Source organism: Aptenodytes forsteri, unplaced genomic scaffold (assembly GCF_000699145.1).
Source record: "Aptenodytes forsteri isolate BGI_AS27 unplaced genomic scaffold, ASM69914v1 Scaffold54, whole genome shotgun sequence".
NCBI classification, from domain to species: Eukaryota; Metazoa; Chordata; class Aves; order Sphenisciformes; family Spheniscidae; genus Aptenodytes; species Aptenodytes forsteri.
In genome coordinates, this window is record NW_008796044.1 from 535,568 (window position 1) to 553,178 (window position 17,611).

The 17,611-nt window shown below is 37.2% G+C and overlaps 1 protein-coding gene across 1 annotated transcript in view; it reads right to left on the reverse strand.

Moving 5' to 3' along the window:
- Window positions 1–17,611, reverse strand: part of RANBP17 (RAN binding protein 17) — a 164,770-nt gene that overhangs the window by 58,919 nt on the left and 88,240 nt on the right. Inside the window, exons 16-18 of the mRNA XM_009285979.1 lie at window positions 10,267–10,347; window positions 4,833–4,896; window positions 4,638–4,746 (exon numbers count right to left, since the gene is read on the reverse strand). Coding sequence (XP_009284254.1) covers window positions 4,638–4,746; window positions 4,833–4,896; window positions 10,267–10,347 — 254 coding nt within the window. The remainder of the gene's footprint in view (window positions 1–4,637; window positions 4,747–4,832; window positions 4,897–10,266; window positions 10,348–17,611) is intronic.

Sequence of the window (17,611 nt, forward strand, 5' to 3'; positions counted from 1 at the left end):
ATCTGGACTGTGTTGGGGTTATTAGTGTGACACCACTGCCTCATTTGTTTCAGAAGGTGTGAATTTAGAGTAAACGAAACAACATGTTGTGGGTAGGGAAAAAAGAGATTGTCTTGGTTAGGCAGTTGAAAGAGAATGTGGAAGTCTGGATTGTTTTTGTTTTGTCATGACACTGAACAAGTAACTATAAACAACAACTTTTTAGAAATGGCAATTTGCATGAGGATTGGTACTCATGCTACTTATCTTTAGGCCCTTAAAGAGGGTAGCTTGCCTCTCGCATGCAGATTCCCCTCGAGAGTAATTCACAGTAGGAATTTAATTTATATTCTTTAAAGAGTTCTTTGCTATAGGGCTTCTCGCTCTTCTCTCTTCATTGGCAAAGTCTGGCAAACTAAGTTGCAACTGAAGTTAGGAGGAGTCTTTTGTGTGTCAAATTGGTTGTGCAAAGTTAGTGTAAGCTTTACAGTTTAGTTTCTACACTTCATATACCCATCTCTAAAACGGGCCTAATTCCAGCCTCTTATCTCTAGGGACACTGTAAAGACCAAATCACTCACCCCAGTACAACAGTAAGAATGACAGAAAAGGCCAAGAAGAAAAAAGGACAGGAAGAAAAAATGGTCACAACAGAAAGCAAAGTATGGACTAACACATAAATCCAGATGACAACACAGGAAAAAAACCCCAAAATAGTCAGTAGCTTCTCATTAAGCCAGGATGACACATCTTCTGAACTGAAAGAGGCAAATATCCTCCGAGAGAAATAATTGTGATCCTGCAATTAAAACTGCCTCATAACATTGTAAATATTTACAACAGAGAGGAGAGAAAAGGAAAGTTGCAGAGGCAGTCCCAATTACAGTATTTCCTCAGTTCTGAATACTTGGCTTTGTGACCTGAACTGCTTCCCTTTAGTACAGGGCTTTTGTGCCCAGTTTTCCAGATTTTTTTTTAAAAGCAAAGGAAATACTTTCAATAACTTACTGCTACTGCACTGGTCAGTCACAGTTACGGCGCCTTCAAATGGCAATCTATGCTCAAGAACTCTCTTAAACTAGTGAAGTAACTGACCAAATCTGTGACTTGCATCCTGCACCTGCAGCAGAACCGAAGAGGGTGAGACGCTTTGTGCTAGATTTCAAAGCTACTGCTGGCGGCAATAGGATCTGGGGGACTTTGGGAAAATCCAATCCTGTCCATCTTTGCCTGTCTCCTCTGCCATCTTCTCTCTGCTCCTTTCAACCAGAGTCAGTCTTTTTATTTGTCATTTCTGGACCCTTGTGTCCTCTTCCGATTACTCACAGTAGCCCCAGACTATTCATCCAGCTTTTTGTGTCTATCTCCTTCCTTTGCCAACTCCAGCTCCTCAGGCAGTTCCAATACAGTATTAGTTTCTGTGTTCCCAACCTCTTAGCTCAACCAGCATCAGCTTCCTCTTACCCTCCTAGGAGCTAAACTATTTCTATATGCATTGCATATCTTGATGCTTTTCTCCTTTTAATTGCTATCAGATTTTTCTCAGAGCAAAAAAATTAATAAAGACCAATCACTCAGAAAGACTCCCATGCTGGTATTGTCCCATGCCAGTGTACAGACCAAGAGAAGTCATTTGGATACCGCTCTATGCAGGATCAGGGCTCAGTTGCCACTTACAGAGTTCTCAGGAGAAACCTGAATTACCACAACATAGCAAAAGTAATACTCCCTCTCATCTGGAATGCTGCATATCATTAGAAGACAATCTCCATGAAGATACTATGTACACATCCAAATTCAAGACGAACCCTTCCTGAAGGTAGAATCTCAAGCATACTTTGTTAAAAAGTTGAGGAGACCAAAGAACTACCAGAATGTCCAATGTTGACTGGGACCAACACTTTAATGACAAACCGGCTAGTTCTGGAAATGGGGTAAGAGGAAATCTTATGTGCTATTTCTGTTTTAAATTTCAGTGTAGGCAGTCAAGAAAGAATATACCATTAGGATCCTACATAGTATTGCCCTATTAATCAAATAATTTGTAACTTTTAGAAAAGCAACACAAATTACTACCTGTACATTTCTTTTGCATTCCTGTACAAGCCACATTCACATCCCATGAACAGTACAATATTAATAAGGAAAGGAATAAACTATCCTAAACAAACCTACCATGGTAAATTGTTCATTTGCTATAATTCAAACTACACATACACACCCTTATTATGTCCTTTGAAAGAAAAGAGATGCCTCACTTGTAAGTTCTAGTAGATCTGTGTGTGACTTACAGCAATAGTGTTTTAAACCTGCTTCGCTTGGAGAGGTTTGGCACTGAGCATGACTGCATATACCTGTAAGTACAGGACACTGACAAATCATGCTGAATAGCTCCTGAAGGTATTTTCTACAGCTTAGAACTACTCCTTTTGGTAGTGCAGAAGAAAAAGTGATTAAAAGTTATCAATCCTAATAAAACTTTTATTTAAATGTAACTTTTACTGGTGTTCTTGTATTAGTTTTGGTTACTATATACTTCACGCAAATATTCAGTTTACTTTAGAAAACTTGGGCTAAGAATCTTGGACAAAATGATGCAATTCTAAATGCCAAAAAAATTATTAAAAACACAACCTGGGGCACATAAGGAATTCAAAGTCTAATTATATTCATATGACATTAAAGTAATTCAACAGAAACCAAAGTACATTTTGAAGCAAATGCCAATTAATATATTACTGTTCTTTCCTACAATTAAATTTTGCCAGTCACTCCAAGAGTATTGTTTAAAATGTAAATATTCTGAATTTACTGTATTCAACTAATTTCCAAAAATATTTCTACATCAATTACCTAAAACAACCCCCACCAATAAAAATTCATCTTAATTTTGTTTCCACGTAAATTGTTTATCATTCATATAAAAGGATTTTATATAAAGCTCTTCATTTAATTCGGAAAAAAACTCAGAGAAGACAATTGGTACGATGCTTTTTTGTCTAAAAATGCCAGTTTACACAGTTTGAGAAAACCTTTTGATTCACAAGGTGAGAATACTGCCATTTAATGCTTGCAGAAACACATAGAAAGGACAGTTTGTGTACACCTTACTTTCAAAATTTGGATCCTAAAACGGAACTTATACCTGTTTGTGTCTCTAGATGTGCTTTTCTATCAGTGCAAACCCAAACAAATTTATTCCAGCAGGAACACAAAGGACAATAGCTAAAGACTGATGTATGCTTTTTCCAGATATTCCTAATCATTTCAGATCTTGTAGAGCTGTTAATCCAGAGGAATCACAATGACGTCTGTCAGCTATGTAGCCAGCCGTTAAGTCATGTGCCTGCATTTTGTCTGACACGTATTTACACAAGCTCTACTTTGAGATGTAATTTTTAACACCTGTGATCTTGTTTTTACCAAATCTCTCCCCCCCCCAGGAAAAGTTACTGAAACTGCATGTGTAACCCATTTTGTATTAGAAAATGTACCTATTGCTTATGTTATACGACTCTGAGCCAGTACCGAAAGCAGTTTAACTGCAAGTAAATGCAGGTCCAGCTCACAGTTGCCATTCTTTAAGAAAAAGTTGATGAATATGGTTCGGTCTTGCCTCGAAGTTAACTGCTTTCAGCACTGTTCAGCAGTAGACAGTACAGGCACCCATTACCAACAAGGGGAGTAATGACTACTGTTGGCTTATGACTGACTGTGTCAATCTCTTCTGCACACGTTGCCTAGTTAAGTCCTTGTATGAGGGTTGGAAACGAGCACACAAAAGACTTGCCTTCTTATTTTTTGAATGCCCTCATCAGCGGCCCCCCTCGGAACACCTATAGGCATCCATTCTAACGAAAGCAGTCTGTAAGGCTGATCCTCAGCAGACATAAGCCCACAACTCTGAACAGGGCCTCTGATCAGAACAGAGGCAATTTGAGACGTGCTGCATTCTTCACCATCAGCTTCTTTAACATACGATTTGCTTCAGTGTTCATTTTGACAAGCCCAGCCTTCCCTGTTTCGACAATGGAGAGCTAATCACGCAGAGTTCTGCATTTTACTCCGGTGGCCAAGGGCAGTGCCTGGATTCAAAGTGACCAAGTTCTTTATCACATCTAGCTATTAAAGTGTGCACTGGGTTTTACACGTGTCTAACCTCCCTAATTTCTAAAGGACAACTCAAAAGGTAACCCCAAGTGCATGTTTAAGTATTTCTGGCTGAACTGCAGAACTCTTGTCAATGTTTTTATTAAAACTTGGACGGTCTTGTATATTGAGAACTTGCATGAAAGTGTGAAATAAAAAAACCCTTCTACTAGAAGCTGGAAGGTTCTGGCATAATTGGTATGTCACCTGAAAACTCAAGAGTACTTACCCAAGCACTTAATGTTGTAAGTCCTCATACTTAATACAGAAAGTGCTTCTGTGCAAAAAATAACTCATTTTGCTTATTTCTCCAACAGAACCAACAAACAAATACAGTGTTATTGCTTAATGCCATAAATCTCAAAAGTTGATAGGCAGTGGTTTAAATACCAACTATAACAGATCTACTGTACAATTAAACTGCTGTTTAATTGGTTTAATAACCTTAAAAGTTCATAGTATTACACAAGACAGCAAGGTGTCTCAGGGACATGGGAGGAGGACCTTACCTAAATCTACCATGAGAAGACGAGTGAGAGCAGTGTAGAACACTGTCCGGCACCTAAGGTCACTGAGGCTGTTATTATCGCTGATGCCCAAGAAAGGGAAGTGCTTACTCTGTTGAAACATAAGCGTATGAAAAGTTAAGTGTTCCACAAAATTTACCACACACGATGTTTTTCAATGTAGTAAGGAAAACTTACTGTGTGATTCTGAAGCATGAATTTCACAGCCTCTATTTTCACAAGCTTTTTCAGGAGACTGTAAGTAGCAGGTGTTAAGGAAAAATCAGCCTCGCAGCATTATGATTACATTATCAGGTTGTACAAACTTTCAGGAATATTTAGCGAGAAAAAAATCCTAACTGAAACAACAACAAATGTACGTTAAAAAAATACCTGAACTTCATCTAGAAATATATGTCATGGAGACATTCTTTAGAACATTAAAGACCATAATCTATTATTAATTAAAGCAATTACTTTTCATGGCATATATTCTAGTCACAAAAGAGATGAATGAACTAAATGACTTTTATAATTAAACGGAGAGTTTCTGGTAATAAATAGTGCTGTTTTTCCCCCAGACAGACCCATGTTATCAGCATATAAAAAAAAAAAGTGGTTTTGCCACTGCCTGTGTTGAAGACGACTGGCACTTGGCAATGGGACTGGCAGCAGCCCTAAGCAGCTCTGAAGTAATGGCCTCAAAATCACAGAGGTGATCTTCCAGACCTGTCAAAAATCACATTTAATTTGTTCCAGTTACAACAGATAAAAATGCATCTCATACATACTGAGCTATGTTAAACACTTAACCAAAGTATTTTCAGATGTATAAGAACCGAATGGAAATTTCTTAAGAACATACAAAGTCTCAGAGCCGGAGCAAAGTCCATAACAAGGTGATACAGGTGGGAATTCTGGATGTATCTATGGATACTTCCACAGGAATCCCAGTTTCTTCAACTTTATGAAACAAAAAGCCAATCTAACTGACTACTGCTAAGCATGAACTGAAATTTCCCGCTCCACAAAGTGGCTGAATTCAAGCCAGTGACAGTCCAGATGGCAGGTAACTACAGTAGCCCAGCGTTGGCCCCAGCCACCACGCTCTGCTCTCAATGCAGGCCCCTCAGGAAGGTCTACTGGTCTGGTCTACGCATTGCACTAGCAAAGCCCTGCGACTCCTGGGCTGAAGCTCCTGGCCCTGGTTGAGCAGGACAAGCTTGAGTCTGTTGCACCTGCTTGTATACAAAGGCTCCCAGGGAGATGCACACTAAATGACACAGAAACAACGTATTTCCTGGACTGCATATATTCCACAGATCACATATGCTAGCATGACTTACTAGGCAGTTACACCTGGTGAAATGTAGTATTTTTCTTAAGGTTTCTTTTCAAAAGCACAAGAAATCATATTAAATCAAAAGTTGAGCTTGCAAAAACTATGTTATAGAAGTCCTTAAAGTTCAGATGGTTAAGACTTGTTTCACAACTCGAATCCTTTCCTAGCTGTGTGAATTATGAACATCTTTAATAGCATGAGGACACACTAACTCCCTGTCTCAGATGATTCAAACATTTGGGGTTGGGCAAAGGAGATAATACTGCGTATTCCAGTGAAAGCCATGCTGACATCTTTGTGAGCTTTTGTACAGAGGTAACCGCTGCTGTGCGGGATGTTTGCAAACAAGGAGCGAGAGAATGGCCAAAGCAATGGCCTGGATTTTCTGACTTCTGCTTCTCCTTCATTTGACATAAAATTGCTGTATGACTCTCAGCAAGTCAGTTAAATTCCACTGTCTCAGTTCTGCATCTGTAAAATGGGGATATAAAAGGCTTTGTGATATCCAAGTATAATAATACACTTTTTCAGGAATGCCACAGAAAAATTCAAAACCCAGAAACATTCATAAGCATTGAAGGCATCAAATGAATGAAGTGACTTACGGGCTTGTACCTTCTACAATGAACATTATAAAAACAGGACTCATTAGTTTACTGAACACTGTTGATCTCTGGCATTGATGAAGTTCTTTAAGAAATAATCAGTATGACTGCATAATTTACACTGTACAGTAGTGCCTACAGTCATGTACAAACACAGAAGATTTTACAAACAAATACCCATAACACTTATTGTTACTATTTTCTTTTTTTTTTTTGTCTGAGTGCTTGCTTCACTCTGCCATTCCTGCACATAATTGACTGAAGAGTTTGATTACTTTTATGGGAATAAACAACTTCCCTTTTCATTTTAAATGGATTAAATTATTTTTAAACAGTTAAAAGTGTAAGAATAGGTTTTATAGCTGCTATTGGAAAATCTCCTAATCTAGTTTTAAGATGACGCTCCTTTGTCAGTTGATAACATTTGACACAGCATTACCTGGTTTTATATTGCAAAGCTACGTAGTTGGGGTTTTTTTGCCCCCTGCCCCCGTTACAAGGGAGAGCCTTTCATAACATTGTAAGGCTAACAAAGCTATTGATAAAGAATTTTTGAGAGACTATAAATATTTTACCCCAAGTTATTCTACAAAATAACAATAAAACTGTAGTTATTTTGCTACAAAAATATACAGTGGAAAAGTTAATTATTAGAAAGAACTAAACATGCATGAGGGAGCACTATGGCTTCAAAGACATAAAGGAATGACTAACATATTCCATTATGTAAATGAATTCAAAGATATTTCACAACTGATCAGCTAGGAGGGACATAATGATTTATAATTCAAATAACTGAGCTTTGAAATCAAATTGGGCTAATATATTTCGAAATATGCAAACCTGGAATAATTGTGAAAGTAATGTAAACCATGACACCAGCTCCAATCATTTGTTGCCTTTGTTGCTAATACTGTCTTATGTTTTTTCTTCTTTTTTTCCCTGTTACACAGTACAGTTGCTGCAATTATGGTTTGCTTTTAATTCTGGATTATCCTTTAGAAAAAGGCTATTATACACATAAAAAAAGAAAAATACCAATTTCTAAGACTGTGTAGAAGCTGATTGACGTACAAGCAAGTACTGAAATTAAATAAATTATTATTTTAACCTCTCAGGCTAGCCACAATTTAATCTATATCAAATACTGAAAATTGATCCACTGGATCCAGCATCTTAACATACACTCTTTCAAAGCAATATATACTTAATGCTTTTTAAAAAAACCCTAATATAATGTGAAAAGGCCAAAGTTTGCAATGCCAGGAAGTAGTTATAAACTACTTCATATGTTTGAAATAAAAAGTACTTCAGTATTATTATTAAAAAAAACCCTATTGGTAGAGTTTTTTATAGGAAAAAAATACATATCTTTAAAAGCCAAAATGACCAGTGAAATTGGGTTGTACATCATTTTCTGGGAAAAAGGAAAAACAGCCTCGACAGGTGTAATTTATCACATTTCTGATTTAATACCAAAGAAATATATTAAAATAATAAAAAGAATCCTGAAATCCTCAAAATTTGTAGTGATAAATAGCCCTCCCTGTCTTTATTGCATTATGCCTACTAACAGAAATATTGCATGGTGGATTTTGCCAGACAAGGACGATTATTTTCCAATAAAAAGTTGCATATTAAATTCCAGCACAAAAGTGGGTGTCTAATACTTTTGAAATCTTTTATGGTTTGCCAGGGAACACAATTTTAAACTTAACTAATACAACATCACGGTGAAGTGAACCAGCATCAAAGCCGTCTTTGTACAACCCCACCCATCTAAGCAGAAAAGCTACTGTTCTCAGAATTTTTGTTTGAAGTATTTCCATTGAAAAGTAATTGAATAAATTTTTGGTACTTATGTTTTTAGTTAATCTCTCTTTTTACTAGTCTTTAAAAATTTCACATTGATGTTTAAGATGTATCTTTATGAAGGCAGTGCTGCTTTACATCCTGATTATGCACAGGGGTCTGAAACTGCTCTTGCAACAGTTAGCAAGTTTCTGCAAAGAAAAAACCCCACAATTTCATCACACTTCTGCTCTTCAGGATAACTTAGGTTATTAAATATCTACTTTTCCATCCTTTCTAGGTCCTGATATTATTAGAGCTATTTCATGAGCAGAAACTCATTTATTGCAAATATAATTTGAGTAATTCGAAAACTAAAACTATCCAGACATTTCAGCCTTGGAAAAGTATTATTTGCACCAATAGTTTATACTGACCCTCATTTTTGAGAGCTACCATGTGAATACATGCCTTTGAAAGCCTCCAGAAGACAATATGAAATGCTAGATGCTTGTTGGCTTTAGCGGTAATATGAGGCTGATTATTTCAGCAAGTATACATACATACATAAACAAGCAAGCACTTTAAGTCAGGTGCACCATGTTAAATTTCTTGGTTATTTTGAAACCTACTGAAGCAATAAGTATATCGTATAAAAGTGGAGAGTGCTCATTAGACTCGTCATAAATCTTATTAATGAAATAAATGTCTCCCCTTCTGTTTTTGTCAAATTCCTTAGTAATGTTTCACTTTCAAGTCCTTTCCAGTCCTATTTCTGTGATGCCATGAGAACATAAACACCTGCATATTTAAAATATCGAGTTAGCTGCCTAATGGTATTTCAAGGAAACATATAGAAGTACACATTGTATGATTTTCATTAAAAGTTAGCTGCCTAATGGTATTTCAAGTAAACTTTTAGAAGTACACATTGTATGATTTTCATTAAACAAAATTCACTTATGGAATGTGGAAACCGACACTCATCTTTCAACCCAAGGAAATATATTAAAATTCTTCTTACACGATTAGAGTTCTATGGAGAAATAAAATTATGCCAATTGTCATAGTCCAGGTGCCTTCCCCTCTGCTTGTCTAACAATCTCCTCTAGAAAATTACTGAAAAGTTGTTTTTATTTTAAAATAGCGATGGATTTCAATGTTGAATGTTTTCATGAGCTCTGGTGGTTGATTATCTGTCGTATGCCTTTAAAGACTGTGTCACATCAAAAACAGCTACTACTTTTTTTTAAACTCTTCCTGATCAATTGACTGCAAATTCAAAGAGCAGACATTCTTCTCCAACTTACGATAAGTAACTGAGTATTAGAACAAGATACAATAGGTTTGCAACAGATAGCAAGTTAGCATCCATGATTTGGGTAAGAATTTCACAAAAATACTTGAACGCAGACAAAAATCCACATGTAAAGTCATGGCTCTTTTATCAGTAGTAATGATGACACTGACACAGTGAGGAACTTAGAATCAGGCAATGATAAAACATGAAGAGGCTTGTGTTTAAAAATCTAACTCATGCTTCATATCTTAGTTAACTCATCCTCAGAGTAGAACCAATCCTGTTCTCAACTGCTAGCAGAATCAATCCTGTTCTCAATATTGTTGAACTCATCAATGGTATTGACTTCAAGATTAGGAATGGGACAGATGACCATAAGCAACTAGTTGTACGATTTCTCTTTTGTTGATAAGAAGTTGGTGGAAATGAGTGCACCTTTTAAAAACTATACATAGAAAAAGATAAACCAAGATGAATAAATATTAATACCCTTATTGGTTTAAAAATGTGGCATACTAAACAGCAAAAGTCTCATTAATTTTTACCTAATTATTTTCAAATAATATGTTATGGCATATACAGTAAAAAGGATATCCAACAGAAAGGTCATTTAGAAACTGAAGAGTTCTTGAAATCACGGGCTCACATCTTCCCCGGTATTTAAGATTTGTAACACTAGAATAAACAAAACAAAACAAGAGGGTGAGATTTTATAACACATTTTCCTCTTTTTGAGAAGTGCAGTACAGAAGCTCATAGTAGTAGTGCATTATACTACGAACATCTTTCTGTGATATGTCTTAGGATTTTCCATTTATGAGACAGAAAATGCTATAAGAACATGCCATGTCTTTTTCTTGAACAAGGGATTCAAACATTTTTGTAATATTGTAACAAATACATTCATTTTAAAAAAATCCATCATCTGTCATAATGAAATAAATTATTTGAAGCTCACCCCTACTTATATCTATCTTACTCACTTTTCAACACAATATCTGGCCACTTAACTTCTGTAGTATTTATCTGCCCAATTCTTCACAAGATAAAAACAAATCGCTATAAATTCTCTATGAAAATTTCCATAGGAGAAATGGGGCACAGAAAAACTAAGGGCCAATTCACAGAGCTACCAATATACCCAACTCCCACTGAAACTCTACCTTGCAGTTCTTATACTAATCCCTATTTTTCCTCTTCCCTACGCCAAACACTTAACTAAAGTCAAGATACATAGGGGATACTGCATTTCCCTAATTGCAACCCCTCTCAGACATAGGCATTTAGGAAGCATACTCTGATTAATGAACCAATGCATAAATTATGATATAGGATAACACTAAACCTATTATCAGTCCTTGGGGAACACCACATAAAACAACTTACCATTTTTGACAGCAAACTCTTATAGTTAGCCTTTCAGTGAAATCATGCAGCTAACACCAGGCGATGATGACTTGCTCTACTACCTTCCAATAGGATAAGCAAGAGTCATGGAGCACAGAGTCAGGACCCTCTACAGCTTCTGTACTGTGTGCAGGTCAGTGCAAAGACCCCTAAGTGACTTGGGATGGAATCTGTTGTGTTCACCTACTAGATTTATTAGGAAGTGAAGAGGTGGCATTAACCTTCAGGTGAAAGGGCTAAATTGAAGCCAGTAAAGTGGAGGAACATAATTTTTTTCAAACGAGGAGTGGTTACAACAATAAGTTAAGAGTCACTGATCTTGTAGTCTGTTATTTCCTAGCTTTCTTATGGGAATGTCACGTAGGCCAGTGTCAACAATCTCATTGAAGTCCGAAAGTCTGATACTTACTGTTTCTGTTATAAACTCCAGCCAGTGAGTCCAAGAAGAAGTTACTCCCCCCTCCTCCAAGTAGCCCAAATGCAATCACTTAATTATACACTGACTACTAGTAACTCTTTCTAGTACTCCTTTGAGAATCCAAGTTGGGCTGATCAGCCTATAACAAGTTGCTTCCTCTTAGTTCCCTTTTTTGAAGGCAAGTACTGTGCGCCCTACTCTTCGGGGACATCCACCATCACCCTCAATTGCTCAAAAACCCAAAAGAAAGTCGAATGCCCCCTTCCTCCAGACAGGGAGATAATGCTGCATGAAAGATTCACAGCGGAGTTTCTGGTATTGGATTCATCTGGAGAAATAAAAACAGGCAATCACAGCCTTTTGAAACATAGCCCATTCAAATAAAAAGGCAGCACGCTTTCTTGGCTCAGAAGCCCTGCACCTACTCCTGATCGTGGTATCAAATTCCTAGGGTGTATCTCAAACTGCCAGGTGATCAAGAACAAGTAATTTCAGATTTGTATGCCTCAGTTTCCTTGTTTGTAGAATATGCATAAAGATTCTGACTTTAAGCTGCCAGATCTATTGATGAAAGACTACGACGTAAGAGGTATAATCAGTACCAGCTATTTATACCGTGAGGCAATAGGATTTCAATTTTGGGAATATAGAATTTGAAGAAGAGAAGTTAAATGCCTTAAAATCAGCACTGATTATTGCTTTTACATATTCACAGGCTAAGGAATGTACTACACCACATAAACTAAATCTTTTTCAGGAAGTTATAAACTCAAGAATGCAGTTTAAAGCATCTAACTGTTTAGTATTATTTGCTCAGGAAAAGGCAAATAACAATGCAATTACCAAAGCAGTATTCCTCAATTTAGATTTACAAACAAACATTGATTTACTTTATAAAAACCCTATGAAGAGCTACAGAGGTTCAGATTGCCTTAAAGAAATAGCCCATTCTAGCAAGTCCATAATTCACAGTTTATCCCCACTATGGGGAGTTCTGGAGATGTTTATAGTTGCACTAAATCCTTAACAAGTATATACCATACAAAGCAATAAAAATGAATTTGGACTATCCAGATTTGACATCAATATCAAAATCATAAAAAGGCTATTTTGCAAAAGAGCAAAATCTTTGTCCTTCAGTAGCCAGATGTAAGACATTTAAAGAAAACCAAGAAGTCACAGTGACAGCTTGAAGAGAAAATTAAAACTGTATAAGGAAGGCTCTTCATCCAGCGTTCAGGGTACTTTTGTATACATCTATTCTTTGAGTTCATGGTTGTATTTGGATGCTGAAAGATGGAGTAATAATATAAAAGCTAGAAAGTACTCGTGAGTGAACAGAGGCTGAAAAATTTCAATTATAGTTGCAGCAATTCCCATTTCTGTTTCTGCCTTATCAATATCAGGCAAGATGAAAGACACATGAAACGTAGTATTTTAAGAAACATTTGCAAAACATTGTAAGTATCTGAGAAAATTTGTAAAGATCTAGAGAGGAATCTCATAATATAAAAAGCAGTTTTCCACTATGTAAGGAACAGAAGCTGAGGAATGAAAGAGGAGAAAAATTTACAGCTCTCAGAGAAATCACGGCAAGACAGCGCTTAAATCCAAGTGCTGGTGTCCTTGCCGCTTTCTCTCTCAAGTGGCTTATTGATTTAAAATATGAACTAAATGAAACAGAGTCAAAGGAACCAATCAAAGTTTCAGATGAGTCACAGAAAATAAGAGCTTCATCAAAAGCTACGCCAATGCCAAATTCACCAAAACATCTATGGTAGATGAGCACTGAACACATTTTAAAGACAAGTACCAAAAAATGGAAATAAAAAACGGTAGAGTATTTCCAGTTTTGGTAACAATACTATTATCAAAATACTGAACTACACACACACACACAAAACCAAGAGAGCAACAGTAACACTGATCCATGCTGAAAAGCTATGAGAATTCAAAAAATTTAAATGAAACAGCATTAAGAATCCAGTACACTTTCAAATATTTGCTTTTAGTTTGCCTTTAGTAAGAAGACAAGAATAATACCTTAGCTTCTAAAAGCTGCACCAAAGAAGCTTCCCAACTTTCCATCCTCCGAACCCTCCAGCTTGCTATGAGACTTTGTCACCACAACTGCTTACTAATGCAGTTCCATCAGCACACCAAACATCTCTTCCCTTAATACAGTGAGACTTAAAAGTATTCTTTTCAGAGGCTTTGTATTTTTAACCTAAAATCTAGAAGGGGAAGGTAAATAATGACTGTATACGCCGATTTCCAATTCTCTGGGAAAAGGGTTACCATATCATCCACAGAAGAATCAAAATCTTTGCATGTATCAAGTCATTATGATATTTGGGCAGGGAAAGAATCAAGGCAAGGATAGCCTCTTCCAGGCTCTTAAATCCATTTCATGACTTTTTTTTCCCCAAAAAACCCATTCTAGTGTCCTTAATTTCCTGTCCTCAGGTTAAGATTTGGAGAAAGACCTTTTCAGACACATGGACTGTATCACTGCTCTTAAAAGTTGCGTCTGGTGCACAGCAAAGGACAACCCTTCATACAAGATGTAGCAGTTCTTATGGCAGTAGCGGATGGGAGATGATACTGCTGGAGCATAGGGGTGGAATGCCCAGCTTACAAGAGAGCTGGAAAACATGTGGTGCAATTTAAAAACAAAAATATTAGAGGAGACAGAATCAGGGATGCAAGGTAGAAAAGCAAAAGCAAAGCGTAGTCAGCACAGAAAAGGGAGTGCTGAAGTGTGAGTATATACTGTACAAAGAGAGAAAATCCATTTGGTCACATGGATGGTGGGTACCTTCTCCGTTTACCATTGCATGCCAAGGTGCTCAAATATTGCTTACAGGCCATTTGTAAGTGCCCAAAGAATTCATCCATCCTCTTTCCAGGAGGCCTTGAACCCCTTCTCTGAAATGTAACGGGCAGGTATGTTATCACAGTAAAGCTGAGGAATCCCAGGAATGCTATACTACCTGCACACACATAGGTTACTGTACCTCACATGCACAGGAGATTTGGTAATATGACAAAGAAGCAGTTGCAAAAGGTAAGTAGCTACCAGCCAGAAGAGATGACAACTGCTGCAAATCAGCAAGTTTGGGTACCATGTAAATTTAGGAATAGTCTTGGTCTGAAGTTAAGGATATTACAAATATACTTCCATTATAAAAAATCATAAAGGTAAAAAAACCCCATACATTTTAAACAAAACTTTCAAAGTTGCTTAAGGTGTCTGCTATCCAATTTCCATTAAAGTGCAAGAAAAACAGGCATGCAAATCCTCTAAAAAGACTTTGAAAATCTCTTCCTTATATGGTACTTAAGTTTCAGTAATAACGAAGATAGCAATTTGTTGGCAAGAAAGCGCTGTACAGTCATGTTTTAATTATTTCTTGTAGATTATCATCATTTACAATGAAAGCTCTCTATGGCTCAATGACAGTGACTGGATATGTACTTTTCATTAGAGCTGGACAAAGGTGAATAGTTACAAAAATGCACATTCTGTCGTGAACAAAAGTGCCAAGTTTTAGTTTGCTATGATTCATGGAGTCATACCAGTATGAGTGTTCAGAAAAATATTCAGAGATCCAGACTTTTTATACTTATGTATTACTTAAACATTGTCACATGGAAAATCTCTCCATTTATATGTATGTATATGTGCATCCACCATAGTGAAAATCATTACAGCAGAAAAAAAAAAAGGCAAAAAACATCCAACAGCAATGTTTGGATATGCATCTTTCATTCATGTTTCAGCTATTTTATCATGACCAAAAATACTACATATTTGGACAAATATTTTATAAATCTACCTCATGATAAATTACTTCCGCATGAATTTGATAATAATTGAAAGGAACCAGAAAAGGCTCACAAAGAATAAGTGAAGAAAAGAAAAGGTGTTTGCAGCAAAAATAAATACAAGACACTTTTGGCCAAATGCCCAGGACAGGCTCAAGGAGCAGATGGAACTAGAACTACTCCAGTCTAAATACTTCCTTGCCTCTTACCTATACAGGGAAGGATCAGGGCAGGTAGGTAGCTACTGCTCAAAGGGATGACCAGTGGAAGGAGAGGACTACTATTGGTTTTGGGTACAGTGCCTCATTCCTTGCCTTAAGAGTCCTGGCCTTGATCCACTTTCCAGTAGGCCAAGAGGCATAAGAACATGTGAAAGGGCTATTTTGGGAGGCAGTAGGAGCAACAAGGATAGAGAATTCCATAGAGACGGAGGAATAGCCTGTGTCTTTGACAAACAGTACCTCAGGGCAACAGGCTAAGAAGAAGAAGAAAGTCTAAGGAGACAGCCTGGACCTTAAGTCATAGTCCTTCTCCAGAATCCTGTTATCCACTGCAATCCTAGTAGCTCCTTCAAAATCCCATTGCTCCTTCTTGCCTGTCTTCACACTCTCATAACTCCTCCCAGCTTATCCCTCCTTGAACCTACTCTACTGTTGCTACAATGCTGAACACAGCTGAGAAGACTTAACATGCCTTGCATATTAGAAAAATTTCATTTGAGATTAGGTATTTTTTCAGTTGGCCTTTCCCCTTTCACACATACACCCTATAAGGTGATGGTCAAAGCAAGCAAAGACAGTGCATGCTAAAAGAACTATCCTATAAAATTTCTGGTAAGATTGTGATGAAAATACAGCCATTAATGGATATTCTGACTACGTAAAACTCCATCCCTTCAGAAATGGTTTAACAGGAATTCCGTAAAAGGCACATTCATTAACTTCCAATAAAAAGGTGATAAAAGGTCTAGGACCTGATGTGACAGTAGTACTTTAAACTACAGTCAGAAGGTCTAAAGGACACCTATTACATTGACAAATCTCAAAATATTTCTGTACTTTGAAGAATATCTATTTCATACAGCCTTTAATCCATAAACTGAACAGTGGCTACTGCAGCTACTAGTAGCTATGACATACGTATTTCAAATTGTTTTCTGTTAATGAAAGAACTCACTGAGTTTGATCACCAATCCTTCACTGCAAAGCTGCTACTAATGAATTCAAAAGAACAGATTAAAGCTACATACACAAAAGTGAACTACTGAAAACAGAGAGATCGGGAAAAAAACAGCTCAATACAAAATGTGTTCAAAATCTCAAGAAATCAAAGAAAACCACCATTTATCCATCTAAACATTACTGAGCTCAGATCGGACTTCAGGAAACTACAAACTCCATGTGTCAACCAGTAAGTTATCACAAAAAGAGGTTAAGTCTCTAACAGCGGAACAAAAAAGAAAAATTAGTATGTCCTGGTAGACTACAACTTGTTTGACTACCATAAATTCAATTGCTATGTTTACTTTTCACACCAAGTATAAAATGCTTCCTGCATGCATCCTTCATTGGATTCTTTAATGGCAAAGTGGAAGGAAAAAACCTGACATTGTCTTTGGATCATCCCACAGCGCTAATGGCAGATTACAATAAGGTACTTCCTCCAACACTTTCTGATTTGAAAGACTGGTTGCCATTAGCCAGGCAACAACATTCTTTCAAGCATAACTCCTCTATTTCACATAATGCTCAGCATTAACAAAACAGAAACTATACAGTCTCAAACACTGTTGTACAGTTACTATATGAGAATACCACCGCTTTAACAAGAATTCAAATTCTTTAACAAGAATTCTTTAACAAGAATAATTCTTTAAGAAGAATTATTCGATTGTATAGAGCTCAACGACTGTGATGATGATACGGTTGAGTGTTTATGGGTAAGGATGAGGGGGAAGGCCAACGAGGCAGATATCCTGCTGGGAGTCTGTTATAGACCACCCAACCAGGATGAGGGGGCAGATGAAGCGTTCTACAAGCGGCTGGCACAAGTCTCTCAATCGCTAGCCCTTGTTCTCGTTGGGGACTTCAACTTCCCGGATGTCTGCTGGAAATACAACACGGCAGAGAGGAAGCAGTCTAGGAGGTTTCTGGAGTATGTGGAAGACAACTTCCTGACACAGCTGGTAAGTGAGCCTACCAGGGGAGGTGCCTCGCTCGACCTGCTGTTTACTAACAGAGAAGGACTGGTGGGAGATGTGGTGGTCGGAGGCCGTCTTGGGCTTAG